The sequence below is a fragment of the Echiichthys vipera genome, assembly GCF_963691815.1.
Source record: "Echiichthys vipera genome assembly, chromosome: 20".
Taxonomy (NCBI): Eukaryota; Metazoa; Chordata; class Actinopteri; order Perciformes; family Trachinidae; genus Echiichthys; species Echiichthys vipera.
In genome coordinates, this window is record NC_139845.1 from 25,439,108 (window position 1) to 25,465,938 (window position 26,831).

General features: G+C 44.3%; 1 protein-coding gene across 1 annotated transcript; it reads right to left on the reverse strand.

The window, feature by feature from the left end:
- On the reverse strand, nucleotides 1–26,831 carry mkrn1 (makorin, ring finger protein, 1). Its single transcript, XM_083935010.1, has 8 exons — nucleotides 26,730–26,831; nucleotides 25,905–26,036; nucleotides 14,996–15,177; nucleotides 12,439–12,662; nucleotides 5,398–5,612; nucleotides 3,845–3,955; nucleotides 2,120–2,264; nucleotides 1–294 (listed from the first exon to the last, which is right to left on the reverse strand). The coding sequence occupies exons 1-8, from the start codon at nucleotides 26,801–26,803 to the stop codon at nucleotides 82–84; spliced, it is 1,296 nt and encodes a 431-aa protein (XP_083791136.1). The 5' UTR covers nucleotides 26,804–26,831; the 3' UTR covers nucleotides 1–81.

The window sequence follows — 26,831 nt, forward strand, 5'->3', positions numbered from 1 at the left end:
CTACTGTCCATCACTTGCACAAGACAGTTCATTCTAGTGTCTAGTATACAGGGAGGGTGGGGAGGCCCATGGGTGTGGCTGCTATAGGTAAATCTCATAGAAATCGTCCAGCTCCTCGTGAAACAAGTCCCATTCATCCTCTGAGTCTGTCACCTCGTCGTCGGTTCCCGCGGCGAGCAACATGAGGAGCATCTCGCTCAGCTCAAACGTCACCATCTCCTCGTCCTCGTTATCGAAGGAGTCGGTGCTTTCCCGCTCGTCGAAGAAGTCCCACAGCGGTGTTCGCCTCGAGCTCTGGGAGGAGAAGGGAAAGAGTTTTAGTGTGGGAACAAGAACATCATCTGATGCAGCAGTCAGAAAGACACACCGAATACAACAACTAAAGGTTCTTGTATCATTCTGTAGTGTCCCTGCAGTTTCCAAACACGAACATTTTGGCCGAAGAAAGTATGCTTTAGCATCAAAACGTTACATTCTGTCATTGTCATTCTGACTTAAAACACCAAACCTTTGCGCATCATCATGCTCAGAATCTAGATGTACGTTTCTCAAACTGTCGACCAACCTAACTTCACTTTCCTCTGTCACACATGGCGTCTGGATGAACACCACCAAACTGGACATGGATTATTTGTCCATGCATCAACACTTTTCGCAACTGAAAGTAAATGATGCCAATTATGAAAATAGACAAAGCATTCACACATACTTGATTTAATTCTGGAAGATCAGTGGTGTAGTGTTGCCCTCCATGTTTTAGGTTTCTCCCTGCTCCAACACACCTTATTGTAATGATCTGCTCGTTATCAAGCAGCTGAAGCTCGTCACAGGTTTGAAAATCGTTAGGATCAGATGTGTTAGAGCAGGAAGAAACCTGAAACATGCAGGGTAGTAGATCCCCAGGAGCGGGATTGGATGCCTGCCCTACACCATGGGCTAGGCTCAGAGGTCTGACCCAAACCATAGGGTTACACATAGTAATAGGTTAAACAAGACGGTGAGGTTGACCAGGACAGAGGCTCATAATCATTGGGAAACAGGATCACAGCCTGACTGTTCCTGTGTGGCTGACGTTTTAGGCGCTGTTTACACAACAAAGCTCGCGGGTGAAAACAACAAAATATTTTTTCTGATGTGCCTTTTGTTTAGACGGCGACTGTGTTTTTAGGGCTTAGAAACACAAAACTCCCCTCCAGTGTGGAAATGTTAAAAAGGCTCCACCCTTGTGTTTCCATGTTAAGGGTAAAAACACTTAAGTGTGCTCTGATCTGCTCACGCTGGCATTTCCATAACATCCGTGTGCAGAGTTCAGGAAAACAACAACAAACATGTGGGACTGTTTCCATCAGTGGGACAGTCAAGTGTCCTGGGTGGAGCCGAGGCAGTGGGAGGCTGCAGACCGTGCTGCAGATCCCTGTCACACTGTACGGCGTCCTGCTTCTCCGCTGTTAGGGAGAGAAGGAAGTTTCTACGCATGCACCAGCTCTGGGTGCTGTTGCATTGCAGTGCTTCACAGCTCCACCTAGACACCTGACGTGCAAACTACATCCAATTTACACACTTTTGTGTCACCGTATGCACGCAGATTTCCCCCCAAAGACACCCGTCTAAACGCGGAATATAAAGTGAGAACACAACGCCACTTTTACGTTTCCTTTTCAGATCGTTTTTGTCTGAACAGGGCCTTAACATTGCAGTCTGTCTTATTTAATAATTTTCTTTGATGAACAAATTATTTAAACAGAATAATGCATTTCTCATTACAGTTTGACCAGGTGTGTCTTCCTTTTCATTTAGTATTTGTGCTGTTATGATTATGAAATGGTTTGCACTTGATATGTGTTCCCTACACGGTTACCTTCTTTATCTTTTATGTTTATTCCAATTTCTGCTTTCCCCATCCAGCAGAGGGTGCTACAGCTAAGGAGTGGTTCTTACTTGTGTCATGAGGAAAGTAAAAGCAGAGCAGTGGCTTTTAACATGTGCTCCCCCTTTTCTGAAAAGTAAGTAGCTTGTGACATGAACTACTAATGAAAACTTGAGCTATCATACAAACACTGGCACTCTTAAAGCACTTGCTGGTGAGACGACAGGATTTTAGCAGAGAGGGACCTGTTACCCGATTCCTGCTGTTGGATCCGGTCTGTCTTCGCTGAGGTTGCGCTTCCTCCAGCCGTCCGTCAGGAAAGGCGTGCTTGTAGAAGCAATTTGAGCCAAAAGGACACGTTCCACGACCCTCGTCAAAGTATCGACACGGTTTAGTCCTGGACAAGACAAAGAGGGAACCAGAGAATACAAACAGCAGGTTATTCTGTCTCAGTGAGTCAGAGCACCAACACTCATCCATCTTTCCTCAGTGGAGCTTTCTGCTCTGCACTGGATCATCCGCCCACTCCCTCTAAAGCCTCCCACTATTAACTCACACTCCTGTCATAGTTCTCATCAGCTGTTCAAAATCTGGCTTCTCTAACCTTCAGGGGAAAGAATGGATTTTGAATTGCTGATTCTTAACTGTTTCATAAGCCAGAGTGTAAAGATTGCTCACCAAATGCCTTTAAAAACAAAAAAAGATATTTACAGGGGCCAGTAGTTAAGTCGGGGACTCTTCCCATGCTACTGCAGAGGTTTGGTGTTATTTTGAGCAGTATTAGTGGTTAAAAAAAGACGTTTGAATGTCTTCAGCATACTGCCCGAGCTAATCAGTGTTAGCCACATTACATTACATTAATTACAGTTAGCTACTTTCAGCGACTCTCCTTGTAGGTGACAAGCTTCTTCATTATTCTTGTTCCTTCATTGTAGCCCTGGAACCTGTATAGCTAACTTTGTTATTCACATTCTGTCACTGTAGCTCCTTTGTTTAGGTTTCGTCAGTGTAAGCCCGGGAAAGCGCTAGTCGGCAACCTTTCGTTCTTCCAGCTCTTCACATCTCCTGAACCTCTGTTGTAAAGTACGTTAGCACATGCACTATTATTTTAGTTGTGATTACTCTTCATTTGTACATTTATTAGTTACTCAAACTCTGTGTTTTGTGCATAATAAGTCTTACCTGAGCTGTATTTGTGTGCCATTTGTTTATACTTTAAAGGCACGTTAATGAAACAGCCATGTGTGGGTTTTTGCACCCTTGTGAGTGAGGTGTGTATCTTGAATATTGTCTGTGTGTAAATTGTAGACAAACTTGACTTAACTAAGCTAAATCTAATTATCGTTGTCATACATGTTTTTCTTGTTTTGAATTACTTTTAGTATTATTATGTGTAGTGTATTAAATAAGTTGCACTGTGAAATGAGATTTGTCACATTTGTGTCATGTGTAAGTGTTAACTTCATTCTGTGCACCTGTCGAGACTCTCTTTCATTATTAAAAACGCTTATAGCTGCTACACTCCGGGGTTCCTCTGTTAATAGTTGTTACACGAAAAAAATTGTCTCAATGGCTTATTTGATGAGTGTATTTGCTTGAAAAAGACCCTGGGATGATTTTACGCTGCAATTACACCCAGAAGGCTGCTCTACTGCATCAAACTGCCCTCTGGTACAACAAGGTATGTATTTAATCATTTGAAACAGATTGTACTTGTTTTTTTTACACAGTTCTATGTATTTTTGACCTGTTGGAGGGCCACCTAGCCATGCATGGAGAAAAAAACAAAAAACAAAACATACACCGGATGTATAACGAAAGGAGCAGCTAGATGCTCGCATGCACCATGGTTGCTTTACCAGCTTCAGTTTATTACAATAGACGCGCTCTGCTTTGGTGGTGCTTTGGCAGACATCAAGTGCTGCACCTGTCCCCGATGTATGACAAGTGTTTTAGGTTTGTGTAGTGAGTGTGTACCCCATGCCGTCCTTGTATTTCTGGATGAGTTTCTGCTTGTCGTCCTTATCCTCCACCCAGTACTCGCTTGGGATGACAAAGTTGGATGTGATTCGACACTCTGGGCAAGACCTGCGAAGAAAGAAAGGCATGTGTTGGAAATACTCCTGGAACTCTGCAGTGAGGTACAAGTACTGTTAAAGACGGTACAAGAATACTTGTGTCATTGGGATTGGGCCATTGTGGCATCAATCACAACACTTAATAAAACTCCATCTATTTGCAATAACACTGCTTCTTTCTACAGTCCTATGCAGAATCTGTAAATAGAGATTATAGGTTAACAAACACAGATATACAACCACAGGCTTGGAAATCATTACTAGACATCCTTTCAAAAAATCTAAATCTCATTGATCCTTAGTTGACCCCTTAAAAATGTGTACTATAAAAGTAAAATGAAACTGTAGGCTGCTTTGGAATTGCAAGTACTCAAATGCAATCTAAACATATTTCAGTGAAAGTTGAATTACACATTTAAAAATGGATTCAAAAGGACATGGAAGGTTTCCTTGAATATGCAGACACTCTGGTGTCAGTCAAGCTGACCTGAATGTCTTGAATCTTGTCTTGACTAGACAAGCAGATGCTGACTGAAATGATTAATCTTCTGTCAATAACATGATCAAGATCCATAAATAGAGCATTTTTTGGATGTTTTACATGTGAGGAGACATACATTTGCTTGTCAGTTGCATGGATGTTCAGTTTCTGTCATGGGCTGTAAATCAAATACAACTCTTGTTTCCCAAACATTGGGACACTGTGTAAAATGTAAATAAAAATAGAATGCAGGGGTTTGACAATCATTGAAACCCCACGTGTAACTGAAAATAGCTCAAAGACATCATTTCAAATGTTGAAACAAAAGAAAGAAATTGTTTTTTAAAATGATATCCTCATAGAATTTGATGGCAACATGTTTGAAAACAGTTGGACAGGGTCATGTTTACCACTCTGTTGCATTGCCTCTTCTTTTAACAACACTCTGAAAGCGTTTGGGAACTGAGGAGACCAACTGCTGTCATTTTTAAAGATTATTTTTATGGGGCAGCTGGTGGCTGAGTGGTTAGAGCAGTTGCCTCATGTAAAGAGGCCGTTTTTGATTTGATGTTGTCTTTGGGCCATTTTTAATTAAATGAGGTTTCAACTTCAATCACCACATTCTGTTTTTACATTTAACACAGTGTCCCAACTTGCCTGGAAAAAGGGTTGTATTTAATTTACAGCTCCTTGACAGAAACTGAACATTTAGGCAACTGAGAGGCTTTAGACCGCAAAGTCTGCCTCCTTCATAAATGTAAAATGGGGTTTTGATTTTGACACCACCTGAGACACAGATCTTTCAATTTTTATGGTCATTGGGTTTGATGTTCTACAGACAATAACGCAACAAAAACAACTTACTTGATTAATCTCCTGAGAAAACCTATCAGAGAAACAGATTTACCATTTGAATGATGGAACCTGCAGCCCCTTCCAAAACCCTACTGTGCCGTGTATACGTGACTCACTTGATGATTTTACTCTCAAACTGCTTGGCACTCCTCCACTTGCGAATGCACTTTAGACAGTAGCAGTGGCTGCAGTTGGAGAGGATGCCAAAACGGCGCTCGCTTGGGTTGGCCTTCTCAAACACCACTTCCATACACACACCGCACATCATGTCTTTGCTGCGTTGGATGGCAAATGAAATCTCCATGTCTTTCTCGTGGGCCTCGATGCATGCCTAGGAAAGGGAACAGTTAAACCATCACACCAAACCTTAGCTCTAGAGAAGAAATGCAGTGTCTACCAAGGCGTTCACTGAGCTTCCTGAGCTGTACTCAGGGTACGTCCACACGATCAAAATCAAACCTTTTTTTCTCCGTCCTTAAAAAGTTTTCCGTCCACACGGCCTCGACTCAAGAAATTTCTGCGTCCACACAAACCAGTGAAATAGCCTAAAAACGCTTTAGTACACATGCAAGGCCTGAATGGGGCACTGTAACTGCTACAGAAATACACCAACAACGGAGAAGAAGAGACGGGGAGACGCTGTGGAGAGTAAAAACACCGGAGAGTTTCGCTCCAAATCTGGAGACTTCCCAAATCCTCCTCCATCCTAGAGAGAAATATGTCCACTGTTTCTGGTGTTAGTGGAGACTTTTGTGCTGTTTTGGACTCTGATGCACCAATCCCTCTGCATTTGGGTCTTCAACAAGCAGAGGGTGCTGCTGTGAGCCCCTTCCCCGTCCCAAAGCACTCCCAGACGGGCACTTTCTCTCTAGATTTAGACTTTTCACACCATAGCAAGTTTATTTATAAAAAGAGACTAGAGACCAATTTTAGTGACATATTCAGATCATCAGGGAAAAGGGAGAAATATGTGGTTCACCGTCCAGACAGTGCCAGAGGGGTTCAGTTCTTTCTACTCTGGGACCTGGTTTCAAATGATCCCGGTTTCATGCTCCGATAACACCGGCTGCGTGTGGATGGTCCGCCAAAACAATACTAAAGTGGTGCGGTTACAGGAGAACACATCTCAGCAAAAAAGTTGAACCTGACTCAAGTGATGCTCCAATGAAACACAATATCTTCCAACAACGCATTGTGCTGGCTAATCAAATAGGTGCAAGTGCTCATTCCAAGTAATTGACTGTAATGTGAACTCTCCAGTTGTAAAAGTATTTTAAACTGCTGTGCCGTGTTCTGGGGTTTGGGAAACCTTCACACTGGAGGGATGCATTACTCAAACTGGACTTTGTGGATCATATTTCTTTGTCTCACTAGGACCTGATCGGGCTGACTCTGTTCTTTTTGAAAATGCATCATTTAAACGTTAGCACATGTGTCAAACTGATCCAGTAAAGGGCCGCTGTGGCTGCAGGTTTTCATTCCAACCAAGCACGAACACACCTGACTCGACTTATTCAATCACCTGAATCGCCTTCACACAGTTGGATTTGTTGGACCAGGTGTGTTTTTGCTTGGTTGGAATGAAAACCTGCAGCCACAGCGGCCCTTTACTGGATCAGTTTGACACCCCTGCGGACCAAATTCAGGGTTCACGTCTGTAAGTGCAGCATGCCTTGTATTCTAGCAAGGGGCGTTCAGGGCTCCACAGCACACTTGTTTCACTCACTTGTGCAAACTGCAAAATGTATTTAGGAGCATGTGTGTGAATAATCTCACAGGTGAGACGATTTTTCAGAGGCACTGTTGTGGCCAGGTGCGTCACTAGCTTGTGAAAACATCCGGGGCTGTAGCCCAGAAGTCAGAGTCCTCTTCATACAGGTGTGCAGGGGCTTCTCCCCTGACAAATGATTGAAATTGGGCTGATAAACATGCAGTTGTGACGTAGTTTGGGAATTAAAGGAAATACCAAAGGTCATGTGTGACTCCTGTCGGGGCAGGTCTACTGAGGAGGTTAATGTTTAGGTTAGCACAGACATCAGCAGCAAGAATGAGACATGAGAACAGCCTCAGAAACACTGACATGCACCGACCCGATGTCAAGTGGACCGGGTTGAATCCACTGCAGGTCTCCTGAAACTGTGAAATCTAGAAGAAATCACTGCTCTGACGGACGTTTTCTCTCCTGACTCTGTGTTTGGTTTCAACCCGTTATCTGGACACTTTCAGCTGAAAGTGTCTGCGGTTTCCATACTGACGGCAGATGCGTAGCTGTGCTTGTGAATGCCTCTGTTAACTACTTTAGGAGATTTGTAGTCCTGCTGTTGTAGGAAAATAAATTAAAGTTAAGAGATTAACTCGGTGCGCCACCAGCCACGTCACCCTGGTGTAGTGAAACAGATCTCCTTGTATACAGTCTATGAGTATCTCTCTTAAAAACATAATCCTGTTTTCATCATCTGCAACCGCAGTGGCACTCAGCTGAAAGTCTCCAGTTAACAGGGTCACTGTTAAACCCAAACACCGTAACTCAGTCTGCTTTAAGTTTGATTCTGGAGTTATCACTTGTCAGTGATTAGACGCGTCAGAATGTTGCAGTTTCCACTGCTATAATGTTGCATCTGTGGCTGCTGGTAATGCAACCACATAAAAGTCTACTGTACTGGGCTATTTTCATCATCATTATGTTGTTTTTGATGATGGCAGAGAGGTCCGGGGCTTATCCAAGAGATCTGGGGCTATAGCCCCGAATGCCCAGGTCTAACGGCGCGCCTGGGTGTGGCATCTGGAGCTTAGCTCCGCCCAAGACGACTGTCACTCAATGTTTACTTCCCTTTTCCCACAGTGTATATGGGGAGGGGCCAGCACAGGAGCAGAGACAATTAACCCTCATAACTTCTGCCTCTACAGCTACTCCCGCTTCTTCAACTGTACAACTGCAACTCTATTTCCTGTAAACATGCACACCTTAGTGTAGTTTCCAGTTCGTGTCAATAAATGACCACAGCATCAAAAGATTAGCTAGCTTACATCACGAGTGGACGGCAGTTTGGGTTACTATAATAACTGTGGTTCTCTGATTGAAAATACAGAGTTTCTTATAAATGGAGAACTGTTTCACAAAATTTGTTTATAAGATTTTAAATTAATTTAAATGATCCTTAAACCTTATAAACTTAAAATCAGTTTTAGAGTATAAATAATTACACCATTATTAAATTAATACAGTTTGGAGTTGAAATAATCATTTTTGCATTCAGATAAATTAGGTCATTTTGCTTGTAAATCAGAATCAGCTTTAATGGCCAAGTTAGTGTGAACTCATACAAGGAATTTGACTCTGGTTTTTAGTCGCTCTCAATTTATAAATAGAAATAGATATATCGCTAAAAACAAAGATAGATATATAGTTAAATAAGTCAGTGGAGATCAAAACTAGAGTCTTCTAAAGTCTTCTTGATTTATTCTGAAATACTTTTAATTTTTATTGTTCATAATTTGATAGAATATCCACTGTGTCTATCCCACTGCTGTACTAGCATGTTTTTAAATAACCAAGGCACTTCAACAAAAACCTTTATTTTGCGAAAAAAACAGATCCATCCCAGTTATTGGTGTCAATCTGCACCTGGTGACAATTGACTTCATTGTTGGACACACCCTATTTATCTGCAGCTCTCCTGGTTAGTTTGTAAGATACCAAGCTGCTCTAAGGAGACTGAAACCCTGAGACAGCAGGGTGTCCAGATGAAGGCCAAAGGGATGACCCTCTCAGCCATCAGAGAGAGGTTGGCCGTTCACAGTCTGTGATTTCAAGAAGATTGAAGGACACAAGGATTTTTCTTTCAAGGACACAGATTAATTTAAAGTCCCTCAAAAAGGTTGGTTGTTCACGTAAAACAAGTGTACGTGAGGACAGGATTAAGAGAACACTCTCAATGGGGAATCGATTCAACACTGCAGCTGGAGTTGGTCTCCAGTTCAGTGATGAACAGGGCAAGGATCTGTCTCTGCACTGTGTCTCATCATTTAAGACTTTTTGGAGTAAAAGCCCACTCTGCAGTGACCAACCCTCTCATCAGCAGAAAGAATAAAAAGACTAGACTTGCCTTTGCTAAGGAGCATGTGAGGACAGAGGAGAACTGGTCCAGAATGACTTCAGTGATGAGAGGATGTACAGTTTATTTGGGTCTATGGGAAACATTATGTTGGGCGTAGGACTGGGGAAAGACTGAACCCAAAGTGTGTAAAGAAGTCAGTTCCATTTGGAGGAGGAAGTGTCATGGTTTGGGGATGTTTTCTGCAGCAGGAGTTGGGCCTCTTGTACAGCTACATGGCAGGGTGAATGCAAATGTTTCTGTGAACCTCCTTCAGCAACATACAATACCTCCACTGCAACTGTCTCCAATCAGCTGCAATGTTTATACAAGATAATGTCCCGTCTCACTGTAAAACAGGTGAAGCAGTTCCTTGAAGAATACTGAAACAATGAAATGGCCAGAAAAGAGTCTAGATCTAAACCCCATAGAGAATCTCTGAAAAATCCTTGGTAACAAAGTAATGTCTAAGAAACCCACTACAGTTAGTGAACTGTGGAAGAGACTGAGTCAGAATGGACCAAGATCAAACCAGAGCAGTGTGAGAAACTAGTGATGTCCTGTGGGAGCAGATGTGCTGAAGTCATTCAAAGCTGTGGCCTCTACACTTCCTGTTCATTTTTGAATCCTATAGAAGAAAACATTGATGAAATCTTCTCTTCTGACACACTGGTTACTGTTCTCCAATTTTGAACACTATTTGTTTCACTAAACAAAGGTTTTTGTTGAAGTGCTTTGGTTAGTTTATAAAAAAAAACAACATGCTCTTACAGCAGTGGAATAGCCACAGCTGATATTCTATCAAATTATTAACAGTAAAAAATAGAATAAATCAAGAAACTATGCGAATTGTGCAGTCGATGTAGAGGGAGAAGAGCAGCGGGGAGAGCACACATTTCGAAGGGGCCCCGGTGCTGACTCTCCGGGGGCTGGATGTTATTTTCCCCAGCCTCACCTGCTGCCTCCTGCCAGAATCCTTGCATACGTCCCTGGGAGGAGGAGTGTTACAGGATGTAGTGCAGCCCCATGTTCATCATCCATCATCCGCGTGAAGATGTGGGGCCAGCTGTTCAGTGCAAACCTTCCTGATCTTCTGTCTCTGAAAAAGCTGACACATATCCTTTTTCACAGACCATCAGTGCAGGTGGGGAGTCTGGAGTACAGGGGGAGGCGTTTGCTGTGAACCAGGGCTTATAGTTATTGAAGGTGGTGAGAGTTTTGGTGGGCACATACGGAAGCTGATGTGTGATGTCACAGACCAATCGGTGCAGTCAAAACAGGCCTGTAGCTCCAGTCTTGAGCATTGAACCAGTGTGTTTTTGTCCCACCAGGGACAAAAACACACTGGTACACTTCATGTACCGTCTGTATTTTGGCAGTTCATGAAGGATTATGAGAAGGGAGTCTGGATGTCGTCTCTCAATACTCATGATCCGGTCAGCCAGGTGTTGTAGTGCCTCACTGACACAGGTCTGAGGTGGGATGTAAACACCGAATGGGTGAAGCCGACTTGGTGCTCAACTCTCCAGTGTCCGCCAGGGACGGACTCACCAAGCCATGTGTCAGTGAAACAAAGTGCAACAGATCCTGAAAAACCCTTGTTAGTTCTGCTGATGAGCAGCAGTTCATCCATTTTATTGGAGAGAGAGCAGACATTCGTCAGACGTTGTGACGAGAGTGGTGTTCGCTATCCCCGCTGTCGCAGCTTCACCGGCGTGTTTCCCTCGCCTGCATCTCTTCCAAGCTACAAAGAGAGCTGCTGCACCTCCACCCAAAAGTCTCTGGGTGTACAAAGACCGGAGAAAAAAGCTGCTGAGTAAACTGTTTAATGTTCAGAAGTTCTTCCCTGGTGAATGTAATCCAACATCAATATCACACAAGGAAGGTAGGGATGTCCTGAGCCCATCCAAAGGATCAGTTCCAGGTCTAAAACCTGTTCAATTGGTGATCTTTTAATGTATTCTGTTCACCTGTGTACTAATGTTGCAGCGCTGCTCTCTTTTCTGCTGCATAGAAGAGTGAAATTAGAATGAGACTGAGGCACATTCAATAAACTCTGATGCTATGGAAATTATTATGGAATCTTTTGTCCCTCCATTTCTCATTAGCAAAGCAGTGTATGAAACATTTAGGCAACAGCTGCTCATTTTAGCCAGTGCTGACAGTCACAATTTTAACCAGCGAAAATGACAGGTCACCTGTCATCAGCTGTATTAGGGTTGAGTACTGAAACACCACTAAATAGCAGCGGTTTCTAAGCGGACGGTATCTACGGACTGAATGACAACATAGATTTCGGTGCCACTTAAATACCTGTGCGCCCTGTTGCTCCCAAACAGACGCTACAGGCAACAGAAGCTTCACTGCACGTGATTGATGTAAGGTTAGCGTTTGTTAACATTACACTTGGGAGCAGGTCACGTTAGCCACCTGTAGCTTAGAGGGAAGATGTGAGCAGCACGCTATAATGCTAGCTTCCATCCACACAGACTTTGTTTAACCATCTCTGCCTGTCTGTCAGCAGGCTAATAACAAAAAGTTAAAAGTTTCAGAAGAAGAAACAAACACCATTATATCAATAAAAAGCTTTGATTGAAGAGTGATCAATTACAACTCTTAATTTTCCTCAATATAAAAGCTGTTCTTTATATATTATAGAGAATGGATGTCTTCATTAAACAATTGTTGAGAACTGTATCAGATTGCATATAATCACACAAATTAAATAAGTCTCTGACTTATTTTAATTTATAATGGAAAACCATTGTGTTTACAGTAAACAAATATTACCTGTAACTATCAGATTGAATCATATCGCACCGAATCGCACTGAATTGCTCCATATTAAAATGTATCGTATTGTAGCCTATGTATCTAGATATGTATTGGATTGTTTCATAAGGGAGAGATACACACCCCTGCTAATCAGCACATCAGCTGTTACCAATTTTCTTTATAATCCACCTCTAAAAATTAATGCGTATTCCAGGAATAGCTGGACAGTGGACGCACAGCCCACCATGGTCAATGTGTACCACCAGATGTTGTCGCTGTAAGTGTTACCTTAGTGTGCTCAGAGCGCTGGGCGTTGTCAGTGGGGTGGAGCACCTGCAGGCCACACATGTCGCACACATCGCCGTGGAGATAGGCACAGTTGATTCCATAGCGGCACTCTCCAACAGCTGCGTACGGACAGAGCTGCTTCCTCAACTCTTTGTTGTCCTGCGAGGCTTCACTGTTAAACTCCTCGATGAGAGGGACGGAGCTCTCGCCCTTCACTGGCTCAGCTGTACAAAGAAACATTTAGACATTAATGGGGATCCCATTACTCTATTACTCCATAGTTTAATTGAGTTGAGAGATAAGAAATATATTTTGCTTCATTAAAGAAAAATAGTAGCCTACATATAGGGGGAGGTACATACCACAAACAGGCATGCCAACAGGCCACGTGCCAGTGGAAGAAAGTCACCAAGTATGTTTACTTAAAGTACTGTACTTGTACTTTACTTAAGTAAATATCTAATTCTATTTTTCTCTATTTCATACTTCTACGCCACTACATTTCAGAGTAAATATTATACTTTTATTCTGATACATTTATTTGGAAACAAGTAACTTTATAGATTCCGATTATTAACGCACATTATTACCAACAAATAAAATAGGATACATTGTTATAAAATAAGCATAACTTTATCAACTACAACATTAGATATACTGTACATTAATCTATTATAATCTAATATTCTAAAACAGGAAATAATGACTACTCTTAGTCTTTGCACTTTAAGTACATTTTGATGCTAATACTTTTGTTCTTTTACTTAAGTAATCTTTTGAATGCAGGACTCTTACTTAACAAGCAGTAACAAGCAAGGACGGGGCGAGATTCACCACTTTGTGAACAACTGTGTGAGTCCAACAGTTTAAGAACAAGGTTTCTCAATGTACAATCTCAAGGAATTGATGATTTCATCATATACAGTCCATAATATCATTAAAAGATTCAGAGACTCTGGAGAAATCTCTGCACGTAAGTGATAAGGCTGAAAACCAACATTGAATGACTGTGACCTTCGACCCCTCAGAGTGCACTGCATTAAAAACTGACATCACTCTGTAAAGGATATAACCACGTAGGCTCAGGAACACTTCAGAAAACCCCTGTCAGTTAACACAGTTCATCACTACGTCTACAAGTGCAGTTAAAACTCTACCATGCAAAGGTAAAGCCATATATCAACAACATCCAGAAACACCGTCCCTACTCTGGGACGAGCTCATCTGACATGGACTGATGTAACATGGAAAAGTGTGCTGTGGTCTGACGAGTCCAGATTTACAATTGTTTCAGGAAATCATGAAGGTTGTGTCCTCCAGGCCAAAGAGGAAAAGGACAATCCAGATTGTTTTCAGTGCAAAGTTTAAAGTCAGCATCTGTGATGGTATGGGGGTGTGTTAGATCCCATGGCCTCATGGGTAACTTACACATCTGTAAAGGCCCCATTAATGCTGAAAGGTACAGGTTTTGGAGCAACATATGCTGCCATCCAAGCACAACTTTTTCAGGGACGTCCCTGCTTATTTCAGCAAGACAATGAAAAAACACATTCTGCACGTGATCCAGCAGCGTGGCTTCATAGTAAAAGAGTGCAGGTACTAGACTGGCCTGCTGCAGTCAACACCTGTCTCCCTTTGAAAATGTGTGGAGCATTATAATGCGCAAAATACGACAACAAAGACCACGGAAAGTCGTACATCAGGCAAGAATGGGAAAGAATTCCAGCTACAAAGCTCCAACAATTAGTTCCCAAACACTCATTGAGTGATGTTAAAAGTAAGGGTGATGAAACACACATGTTTGGAACATGTTACAGGCATCAAATTCAAAATGAGGGAATATTTGCAACAAAAAAACATTTTAAACATTAAATATCTTGTCTTTGTAGTGTATTCAATTGAATATAGGTTGGAAAGGATTTGCAAATCATTGTATTCTGTTTTTACTCACGATTGACACAAGATCATGTGAATTGGGGTTCTACAAATCTGCTGTGTTGGACTTGCAATGTATCATCTGCATGTGCTGCCAGGCTGAAATTCTCTACAGGTTGTTTGAGTTCCACCAAAAAAATACCCTCGCCTTTAGCAATTTGATAAACAAAAACTGTCTATACCTGGAGGAGTATTCAGTATTTTAGTATTAGTATATTAGTATCTGTGTCCACAGTGACCCTAGAAAGCTCACAGTGAAACTGGAGGCCTTCACCCACTTGATCCACTGCCTGGGGCTGCCAAAAAAAAGTACACATGGAGCTGTCCCTTTGTCATGCATGCCTGTAAGAGTTGTTACTTTTATTACAATGGAGTTGAATCTGTTTCTTGATATGGATGAGTGGCGATATCAACGATGTCCCAGAAACAAAGTTTCTAACTGAGCTGACGGTCCTGGGAAAGTGGGCTTACATGAGAAATGGAGCCTACCCGAGGGAGAAGCAGGGCTGAAAGACCATGTCATCACACAAGTTCACAAAAGTGTGATCTTAGGATTATGTTAAGATTATGTTATGTGTGAGTATCAATATCAAACTTGATGTAATCAATGCTGGTCACTCACCCCGTCCACAGTAAGGCTGTCCTGGAACAAACTCAGCAGCGTTGACCCAGTCTTGTGCCCCTGAACCAGGTGTTGGCCCACTGGATTCTGGGTCTGAAGAGCCAGCCAGCGAGGCAGAGGGCAGCGGCAGCGTCTGGGGGGTTGGCAACTCCTCGTTCTTTGACTGTTTACAGTGTTCAAACCTGAGGAAGCACACAGGACCAGATTTGTTCTGAACTGTACCACATCACTAATGCAGAAAAGTGTTATGCAGTATACAGCTGAAAGAGAGGAGTTAAACCGTAGCTGAAAACAATCAATCCAGAATAATTACTTTAACATACCAGGGCTCCAGACTAACTTTTTTCACTAGTAACACTGTGGTCCCTGTGACGGTTCTGTGTCCCGGGGTAACGGATCCCCAGCACAGGCGCTCCTACACCACCGGATCTCCGGAACCAGAACTCATCGAGTCCCGCTGGCAACACCAAACCCAAGTCATCGGCACCCTCCACCTCCTGCCTTCTCTCCGCGGAGGGGCAGTGCTCCACCCGGGAGAACGGAGCGGTGGCTCCTGGTCTGGTGAGCTCAACTCCACTCAAGCTGAGTGAACCCTGGTCAGGGGCACTGGGGCTCGCTCATCTCTCCCTCCTCCGCCTCCGGATCTACCACTGGATAACAGGTATGAGGTCCTAAGCCTGCAGGATTTCCCCCCCGCTCGATGCATGCTCCAGCTCATCCCTGGGATCCGTCCATACGGTCGTGGCTCTCGCCGACCCAGGAGCCGGGGTCCGCTCACCCAAACCAATCCCCCTTCTCCGCCCCGGTTAGGAGAAGCCGCGAGGCGGCGCATTCCATGGTTGTCGGAACCTCGATGGTAAGGCACGTGACTTTCTGCCACCCTGTAGCCCGCATCAGGGAAGTTTAGTGCTCCACCCTCAAGCTGTGTTCACAACACAGGTCGGCCTCAACGCTGGTCCTGCAAGCCGGCACCAACGATTTAAAGAACCACCAGTCCACGGTCCTCAAGCAGGAGATCAGGTCCATGGTGGACTGCCTGCTAAACACAGGGAAGCGTCTGATTATCTCCGGCCCGCTTCCCCCGCCGCCTCCGCCAGCTGCTCCTGTGGCTTAAAGGATACTGCCTGGGGGAAAGTATTCCATTTGTGGACAACTTCACGGCCTTTTTTAACTGACCCAGCCTGGGTCAGAGCCTGAAAAAGTGACGTGGCACCTCCCTCCTCTCCTTCCTGTGGGCCCACCACTCGCAGGAGGTACCTCTTGGGTTGGGTGCACTGCTGCACGGGTGGAAGTGAAGGTGAGGGGGCTCGACGGACCAGACACGGGCAGCAGAAGCTGGCTTTGGGGACGTGGAATGTCACCTCTCTGTCAGGGAAGGAGCCGGAGCTTGTGCGGGAGGTGGAGCACTACCAGTTAGATCTGGTGGGGCTTACCTCCACATACAGTCTCGGTTCTGGAACCGTACTCCTGGATAGGGGTTGGACCCTATTCTTCTCTGGAGTTGCCCAGGGTGTGATGCGCCCGGCGGGTGTCGGGATACTCACAAAACCCCGGCTGAGCGCCGGGGTGTTGGAGTTCACCCCGGTGGACAAGAGGGTCACCTCTTTACGCCTGCAGGTGGTAGAGTGTAGAGTTGTTTGTGCATATGCACCGAACAGCAGTTCAGAGTATTCAGCCTTCTTGGAGACCCTGAATGGAGTCCTGCATGGGGCTCCAGTAGGGGACTCCATAGTTCTGCTGGGAGACTTCAACGTTCAAGATTCTGGACAGACCAGGTAAGCCCAAACGAGTAGTGCGGGTGAACTGGGAATGTCTGGAGGAGGCCCCTGTTCGAGATATCTTCAACTCCCACCTCCGTCGGAGCTTTTCTGGCATCCCTTTGGAGGTTGGGGGCATTGAACTGGAGTGGGCAATGTTCAAAGCTTCCATTGCTGAAGCTGCAGTGGTTAGCTGTGGCCTCAAGGTCTTAGTTGCCTCACGGGGCGGTAACCCTCGAACACCGTGGTGTACACCGATGGTCAGGGAAGCTGTCCGACTGAAGGAGGAGGTCTTCCGGGATATGTTATCCCAGAAGACTCCGGAGGCAGTTGCAAGTCACCGATAGGCCAGAACGGCTGCAGGCTCTGCTGTGTCAGAGGCAAAGCAGCGGGTGTGGGAGGAGTTCGGAGAAGTCATGGAGAAGGACTTTCGGTTGGCACCAAGGTGCTTCTGGAAAACCATTCGACATCTCAGGAGGGGGAAACAGGGAAACCTTCCAAGCTGTTTACAGTAAGGACGGGACGCTGGTGACCTCCGCTGATGAGGTAGTCGGGAGGTGGAAGGAGCACTTTGAGGAACTCCTTAATTCGACTAACACGCCCTCTTTTGTAGAGGCGGAGATGGAGGCTGATGAGGAATCATTGTCAATATCCCTGGCGGAAGTCACTGAGGTAGTCATACAACTCCACAGTGGCAAAGCCCCAGGGAATGATGAGACTCGTCCAGAAATGCTGAAAGCTTTGGGTTTGGAGGGGCTGTCCTGGTTGACACGTCTCTTCAACATTGCATGGAAGTCTGGGACAGTGCCAAGGGAGTGGCAGACTGGGGTGGTGGTTCCTCTGTTTAAAAAGGGGGAAAAGAGGGTGTGTGCTAAGTACAGGGGTATCACAGGGTTGGTCCTATAGTCGAACCTCAGATTGAAGAGGAACAATGTGGATTCCGTCCTGGACGTGGAACAACGGACCAGCTCTTCATTCTCGCAAGGATCCTGGAGGGGGCCTGGGAGTATGTCCATCCAGTCTACATGTGTTTTGTGGATCTGGAGAAGGCATATGACCGGGTCCCTCGGGAGATACTGTGGGAGATGCTGCGGGAGTATGGGGTGAGGGGGTCACTTCTGTGGGCCATCCGATCTCTGTACAACTAAAGCGAGAGCTGTGTCCGGATCCTCGGCAGTAAGTCTGATTCATTCCCGGTGGGAGTTGGCCTCCGCCAGTGGTGCGCTTTATCACCAATCCTGTTCGTGATTTTCATGGACAGGATATCGAGGGGTAGTCGTGGTGGGGAGGGGTTATAGTTCGGTGGGCTGAGGATCTCGTCTCTGCTTATTGCAGATTATGTGGTCCTGATGGCATCGTCGGTCAGTGACCTTCAGCACTCACTGGATCGGTTCGCAGCCGAGTGTGAGACAGCTGGGATGAGGATCAGCACCTCTAAATCTGAGGCCATGGCTCTCAGGAGGAAACCGGTGGATTGCTTACTCCAGGTAGGGAATGAGTCCTTACCCCAAGTGAAGGGGTTCAAGTACCTCGGGATCATGTTCTTGAGTGAGGGGACGATGGAGCGTGAGTTTGGCCGGAGAATCGGAGCAATCAGAGTTTTGACGAAAAGAGAGCTGAGCCGGAAGGCAAAACTCTCGATCTACCGGCCAATCTTCTTTCCAACCCTCACCTATGGTCATGAAAGCTGGGTCATGACCAAAAGAACGAGGTCGCGGGTCCAAGCAGCCGAAATGGGTTTTCTCAGGAGGGTGGCTAGAGTCTCCCTTAGAGATAGGGTGAGAAGTTCTGCTATGTGCTATGTTGTTATTTTTAAAGCTGCTTTTGTTCTGCTTAATGATGCTGTTATAAGCCTAGTCTGTCAGGGGATAATACTTTTCCTAATACTCTATCCTTCTCTTCTCTCTGTCTGTGTCATTCATGTCTCATCAATTACTAATTCAACTTCTTCCCCGGAGTTGTTTGTGCTTTGTCGTCTCGCGGGTCTCTGCTGATCGTGGTGTTGCCTGCTGCCGTGGTACTGCATGACGCTTCCTGCTACTTCTATAACTATTAGTCATATAGTTATACTCTCACTGGTCTTATAAGTTATAAAATTTGTAGCCATAAAAACACCATCAGTGGTATGTTTAGCTGTATTTTAGCTGCTATTGCCGCTAATCATCATTGATCATGTTTGTCATAATTATTATCATTTTCATATTCGATCACCTCAGTGCTTGTTCCTACTATTCTGCTGTATTAACTACCATAACATATGAGGTTGCTTGCATCTCTGGAAGTGTGTCTGTCTCTCTGTTTTCTATACCTATTCTGTAAAGTGTCCTGAGATAACTTTTGTTATGATTTGGCACTATAAATAAAATTGAATTGAATTGAATAGAACGAGGAGGAAATATTTCAAAGGAACGCATTTCGGATTTTTTGAGAAAACCACCACCAGTGAAGACGAACACTAGTACCGCAACCACGACAACGGAGAGCAGCCGGAGTGAGGAGACTGTCCGCCCACCTCTGCCTGCAGTTGCAGTGACAGGCCCAGCCCCAGCACCCATAACCCAGCCGAGCGTGATTGGATTAGACAAGCCTTTCCAGCCAACATCCAGTTTCACATTTCGTGCACGGCGTTGTGGCAATGAAACATTCTCACGTACTGTGGCACCGGCTCGGTACTTGGAACTCTAGCTGCTGAAGGGAGGGCCCAAGTGTGTCACAGTCCAAGATGTAGCATCATGTTTGACAAAGCTCTAGCAAACAAGAGCCGTGTTTTCAAGGACAGAAAAACTGATTATTCAGTTCATCGTTCCTTCATGAGAGACTTTATCTTCATGACCCCAGATCGACCTCGACATTTGTTCACCTGTTACCATGGCGCCCTGCCTGTATCCCAAAGTAGGTGCATGGTGCGGCAGCGTATCTATTCATGCAGTTTAATGTCACACTATAGTATTTTTGCAAGGTGGTGGGGATGGAGACACAAAGGGTTATTTAGATTGTGTGTTCTTTGTGTAATGGATGTGGAGAACTGTTCAATATCGTTTAAATAGTCCTTATTTCCTTGTGGTTTGTGTGAAAGGATTTTGGAGCTAAAAGAGTTGCGTGTGACAAATGTAGATGCTGCAGTGACTCAGGTTCATAGGTTCACCATATCTATTGCATTGTTATAGCGGTATTGTGATGTTTAATTAATAGCGCATATTCATCTGAGAAATTATAACATCTGTGTGTTACGGACCCTGGCTTTGTGCACTGAAGTGTATATGACAATAAAGTAGTGAATCTCAATTTGTTTATTTAAAAATGTATTTTAAATAAGCCTATAGGCTCATAGTTCTTTTATCAAAAAAAACAAACAAACAATTCTTTCACAGCGCCCCCTGTTCAAAATGACTTCCAGCGGCCCTGACCATTTGTGAAGATTGCCTCAACAAAACATGTAAGGCTCATAAACGTGAGTCACAGATCTTATTTTCTGACATAATCCCTTTTGGATTATGTGAACCAGCTCAATGCTGAACATCTGGGTTTTGACGTCAACCCTGGCACACTTACTGCTTAAAAATAATAAGGGTGGAAATAATAATAATGTAACGGACTGTAGTGACTGTTGATGCTAATGTTAAAATGTGAGTGTCACTGTTGGAGTGAATCACTGAGATGTCCCAATGGACAGTGAAGTTACATGTTTTTGAGATGCTGTAAGCCTGTAGTTGGTTGAGAGAAGAAGGGGGGTGACCGTGGAAATAGCAGGAGTTGTGGGACGGTAATAAGCAGGAGCTAGTGGGTACAGAGGGATTTAAGGTTGTTCTGTTATGGCGTCGGCACGGCCCACAGTAGCCCGGGTTCAGTCAGAAATAAAGCTGCAACAAAGTGGATACAGTCCCACTGTCTGATCACTGAGGGACGCTACAATAATAATGTAAACAGTGAGTGATATTTTGTAGGGAAGTGTTTTGGTTCTCTTATTCAAAAACAGTCGGACAAGACGCACAAAAACTCTGAGGTCTATGGAAAGATTTGTAAACAAAGCGACGCATCGTCATCAATGCATGTGATGTGTTACGGCGTGATGACTTGTTCATGCATTTGTTACTTCTAGGCTGGACTATTGCAATTCCTTATTATCAGGCTGCTCCAATAAGTCTGTTAAGAGTCTCCAGTTGGTCCAAAATGCTGCAGCTCGTGTACTAACTAAAACAAATAGAAGAGAACATATTTCTCCTGTATTAGCTTCTCTGCACTGGCTACCTGTAAAATCTAGAATACAATTTAAAATCCTTCTCCTTACGTACAAAGCTCTTATTGGTCAGGCTCCGTCGTATCTTAAAGAGCTCATAGTACCGTATCACCCAACTCGATCTCTGCGCTCTGAGAATGCAGGGCTACTCGTCGTTCCTAGAGTCTCCAAAAGTAGAATGGGAGGCAGAGCCTTCAGCTACCAAGCTCCTCTCCTGTGGAACAAACTCCCAAATGTTATTCGGGAGGCAGACACTGTCCCCTTATTTAAAAGTAAACTTAAAACTTTCCTTTTTGATAAAGCTTACAGCTAGGGCTTACGATAAGACTTTATTCTGCTTAATGATGCTGCTATAGGCCTAGTCTGCCGGGGGATAATACTTTTCCTGATACTCTGAGCTTCTCTCCTCTCTGTCTGAATCATTCATGTCCCATTAATGCATGTTACTGATTCAGCTTCTTCCCCGGAGCTGTTTGTGCTTTGTCGTCTCGCAGGTCTCTGCTGATAGTGGTGGTGCTTGCTGCCGTGGTCCTACATGACGCTTCCTGCTGCTATTGTCACTGTTACTCATATATACTATCACTAGTTTAATAAACTATAAAATTTGTAGCTGTATCGTAGCTGCTATTGCCACTACTCATCATTGATCGTGTTTGCCACCATAATTATTATCATTTTCATATTCTGTCACCTTAGCTGTGCTTGTTTCTACTATTCTCTTGTATTAACTGCCTTAACATATACGTCATGTTCACATTACTATAAATATTATAGTTACTGTTAGGCTTTGCTTGCATCTCTGGAAGTGTGTCTGTCTGTCTCTCCCTGTCCATCTGTGTGTCTTTTCTCTCTTTCTCTCTCCTTTTCTTCCTCCCCAACCGGTCAAGACAGATGGCCGTCCTCCACAGAGCTGGGTCTGTCTGACGTTCCTGCCTGTTATAGGGAAGGTTTTCGTTGCCACTGTACTCTACAGAGGAATTGTTGGGTCTATGTAAATCATAAATAAGTCATTGAGTGTGGTCTTTACCTACTCTGTAAAGTGTCCTGAGATAACTTTTGTTATGATTTGACACTATAAATAAAATTGAATTGAATTGAATTGAATGACGTATAGTCAGCAAGAAGCATTCGCCGAGGCCCAGGAAGTGCGAGTACAAATGGGCCTGGGCCGCGGGGGGAGAGGGAGGGGGGGGACAAGTACCCTAAAGCACGGGGCACGGTACGGATGGACAGTGTGAGTGCGCCCTAAAGGACAGAATCGATTATCAAAAAAAAAGTAATACGAGTGCTTAAGGATCTCCATGCTCAAAAAAACACAGAAACTAGGTATTCACAGAATATCGACATAAATTTTACAGAGGGCCGTTGTGGCAGTGGGGTGTGGTTAAGGTGTCGACTGCTGGAGGAGAGGGAGGAGTGGCTCGGCCGGTGATCAGACAGCTGGACAGAATCAGGTAATCAGTCAGCTATATAAGCACGTTTGTAACCTGGTTCTGTCTCTTGCAGTAGGCTGGGTCCTATGAGAGGACCAGAGCGGCGACGACCGAGTGAGAGGCAGCAGACGCCTGACCACAGCCGTCAGAGGGACGGCTGCTCGTCCGTGTAGTCTTGTGTTACATTGAGTCACGTTTGGGGGGGGGGGGCTGGAATAAACGGTTAACCGCCGACAACGCTGTCTCTCCCTCATTTACCGTCTGTCCTGTGAGCAGGGAGGTTCACAGCCGTATTCAGATGTGATTAGTTTTACCTGAGGAATATTTTCCGGACCATTTTACAGAAGGTAAAAATCAAGGTAATTTTTTCTGACATTATGCGGAAAAATTACTGACATGGAGCATTCAGATAGGAATAAAAACCTCTGGTAAAAATAACCTTACCCTACGTCAATATAATCCTGTCCAAATAAGGCTTTAGAGTGGCCTTAGAAAACAAACAAGTCAACTCCAGCTATAATACAGCATGCCTAACAGGCCGTGACAGACTGTGCACACAGTCATACAAAAAGAGCACCTGGCCAATCTCTCATGCAGTCTCCTCCATGATGGTGAGCTCCATCAGAAAACATTGTTAACCAGTCTGTTCTCAGAGAGCCACTGGAGTGCTGGATGAGTGGGGAGGGGAGGAGTGCTGCTGGAGCTATGCATAAATAAATGAGGAGGGTGCTGCAGCAGAATGAACCTGAGGAACCCAGCAACAGCACAGGAGGAGGAGGGGGGCAGCTCAGGGAGGGTAAAGAGAGCAGGAGGGAAACAGAGAGCGTTATGCAATTGCCATGCAGGCTGCAGTGCACTTTGTCTGGCCCCGGGGGCTGCAGAAGAGAGAGACAGACAAAGAGAGAGAGCCAGACACACCATCACAATAGACAGAGCCCAGAGAATTCAACCATAATAAATCCCCACAGTGAGAGCCTTTCTCTGGACTCTTAATACAGGGTGCACAGCCCCACAGGATCACAGATATAATGAGGGCACCCTCCTCACTGCAGCTCCATCACAAGGATGGAGGAATGTGACTTATCAACACAACAGCAGCAGCAGCAGCAGCAGCAGCTCAGTGCTATATAAAGCCAACCAAAGGCTCCTCCAGCAATTAAGCAGACTATTCAAGAAAGCCATCAAGTATGTGAGGAACTAATGCACCCCTGCTGTTGTTGGGCTGGTCATCCGATTGCCTTGGTAACTATGGGGATGCTCCTGAAGCCAGACATGGAGCAGACACTGTGTGCATACACTGACTGCTGCTGTCTGGGTACGTTCAAGCCTTGCAACAGACTGGGAGCCTAATCCTCTTCTCAAAAGGACCTCACCACTGCATTTTTGAGCCCATTTACTACAGGGATACTCTGCTTCCCGTATTCAATGCATGATGCAGTGTCTGAGATTTGCAGAAAAAAGAAACTGGTTGACACGGATCTCAGTCGAGTACAAAAATCAGCTGGCATAGATGGGAACGTTAGGATGTGTTTAGAAGCTTCATTTACTCTGGACCATCTTTAATTAATAATGTAAAATTTGACACTGTCCTTTCATAAAAAAAATGTTTTTAGAAAAAGAACTATTGGCTTATTTTGTATGGATTTAAAAAATATTTTATTGAAAAATCACATGTCTAATTTCCATTTAAAGAATCTGCAGTCAACCTCTTGCATGACATGATTTTTATTTATTTCAACAGTGTTGGAGACAAATATAATATGCTATCTTAAATACGAGGGGTTTACATGTGTAAATGGAGAGATGGCTGTCTCATCTTAAAGTGTGTACAAGGGTTTATTTTATCATAATGGTGCCATAACAGATAACGTGACCTTGGGCCTAGGGGTGACTCTCTCTCTCTCTCACCGTCTATAACAGAGGAAGTCCCTTTGTCTCATGAAGCCTTTTAGTTATGAACAGGACGATGCAACATGCTCTACCAACATGTTTCTCTGACCACATTTGTGTTATTAAACCATATATATTCTCGTGAGGACAACTGAGGCCCTCGGCCTATTTTCTCTATTCATCATCTGGAAAGATCATCCATTAGTACAAGTTTTAATTCATCACACACACTGTACTCAACATTCAGAACATTAATATAGCACTAAACAAATATTTGCTATGTAAAGATATAGTTGAGTGATGGATGAGGTCACCCTCCCTCTGTGAACATTTTGGTGGAAATGGCCAGCAATAGAGATGAAACTATCAACAGGACCAGCCAAATCATAGATCTCATAGATCTGAAACACCCCGTTGTTTCTGGTCTCCACTATCCTGCCCCTAATTTTGAGCTGTGTCAGCTACTCTCTATTACAGCAAACATGCACAAAAGTAACGTAACTGAGTCACTGTCTCTATCCGGACAGATCCGATCTGCAGCTGTTTACGTTCTGTCCGTGGTGCTTTTACTGGGTCGCCACCAAAGTGTAAATAGAATTTATTTACACACTTCTAAGAATCTACAAGTGACATTACAAATTTTTACATGGACATTTAACATGTCAAATTATTATACGAAAGTGATCTTGGTGAGAGAAAGTAGTAAGAACGTTTGGGCGACACTAACCCTGAGCGGCTCAGGTGGCGGTTTACATTAAAAATGGACATTAAGAAGACTTTACGGTATATTTTGGAGCTGTTAAAGCATTTCATTTTATTGGTCCTGGATGTTTTAACAGCATTAATTTTAATGTGGACAACAAGCAGCTCCCAGTGTTTACTGCGAGAAGATCAGGGCGTCCGACAAGAGAGGAGGACACGGATAATTCATCGGTGTTAGTTTCCTTTTGACCACTCTGGTTAACACAAAGATAAATCTGGCCGTTAAAACGATATTTGGTTACAAAGATAAGAAGTTAGACTTTAGTTTTACACCATTAAATTAACTCTAAAGATTACACCATCATTTATATTTGTAGGTTCAAAAGAAAGTTTGATAGAATTTAACCAAACCACTGTTGACATAGATCCGTTATATTCCCAAATATAACCAGTGACCTGTATTGAGAATAGCAGGAGGAGGTTGCACATACACTAGCTCCACAAACACTCCAGCCTAAACTTGAAAATGCATATTTTATAATAAACGATTACATCCGGCAGAGCAAAGCCAAACCTTGAACTTCCATGGAAGGGCCACAGACGCAGACCAACAACATGTTGACATTAGGAAGCAGCAGTGTCAGGTGTCCCACCCACTTGAGGAGCAGGCTGCAACACACACGGAGGCCCTGCCAGCAGAGCTGCTGTGCTGTCACTGGGCTGAGAGGAGGCCACTTTTAGAAAGGAAGTTAGAAAGCAACTCAAGTGACACCAGGGAGCACTTTCTCCGGCTTTGGCTGCTCACTCTCAACATGCTGGCTGAGTACGTGAATCGAGCCAATGTGTTTCTATTGGATATTTTGACTTCAGTAACGTGTTAGAGTATTCACCTGCAACGGTCCCCAAACACACAGTTTCCCTTCTGAAAGAACTTGCAGATCATGGCGGCAGGTTGGCTGCTGGTCAGATCGTGGGAATATCGACAGTTGTCTCCTTCTTTGCAAAGTCCATGCATGAAATATCTGAAAATACAAATACGAAGTTGTCTGGTTAGTTCCAGAACTGTAACACTTGTTCATTTTCAAATCCGGACGTTGCACTGAATTTTAAGTTGTAAGCTTAGTTTTAAAAGCTGAATAACCCGCCAATTAACTCCGAGGAAGACAATGTCGTCTTTCACTTTCATACTAGGAACACAATGAAGCTTAGCAGGGTCACAGCAAACAACTGGACCCATAACGTTAGCTAATGTCTGGATGTGGCACTTAACGTTAGCATGTGCTATGACTGTTATGTAGGTTCATTTAAACTTAGCTGGTTTTACCGTTGGTGGTAGTAGCAAATATTGGTTGGTGAGTACAGCTAACATTAGTTAACGTTAAGGTTTATCACTGTGTTTAACTGCGTAGTCCAATAGTATAACGCCAGTTTGGCATTAATGCCAGCCGAGTTAGTCATTGAAATTTAGCTAGCGAGCTGGCCGCTACCTTTCCACAGCAGCCTGCTGTGTGATCAAAACACCGTGAACACAACAACACAGTGGTGGAGTGTAACGCTAGTTACAGCTGTAGCTAACGTTAGCTCACAGCTGAACCGAGCCGAACAACTCGCTGTTGTCAGTCGCTTGCCAACCACCGTATCGCCACTATTTTTGTGTCAAACGATAGACGATATAATTATCCTCGACACGTTAACAGTCCTTCGGCTTGTCTTACCTGCAGGTTACGTGTTTGGTCCAACCTCCTGATACTGGTGAAGCCACCGTAGACGCTGCTGCTGCCTCCGCCATTGCTGTTTATGTTGAGGAACTCCGGCCG

Coding starts and splice junctions, on each gene's coding strand:
- mkrn1 (XM_083935010.1), bottom strand. CDS start 26,803: ATGGCGGAGGCAGCAGCAGCGTCTACGGTGGCTTCACCAGTATCAGGA. Junction 2,265..3,844: donor AAATACAAGGACGGCATGGG/GTACACACTCAC, acceptor TGTCTTGTCCAG/GACTAAACCGTGTCGATACT. Junction 295..2,119: donor GATCCAACAGCAGGAATCGG/GTAACAGGTCCC, acceptor TTCTCCTCCCAG/AGCTCGAGGCGAACACCGCT.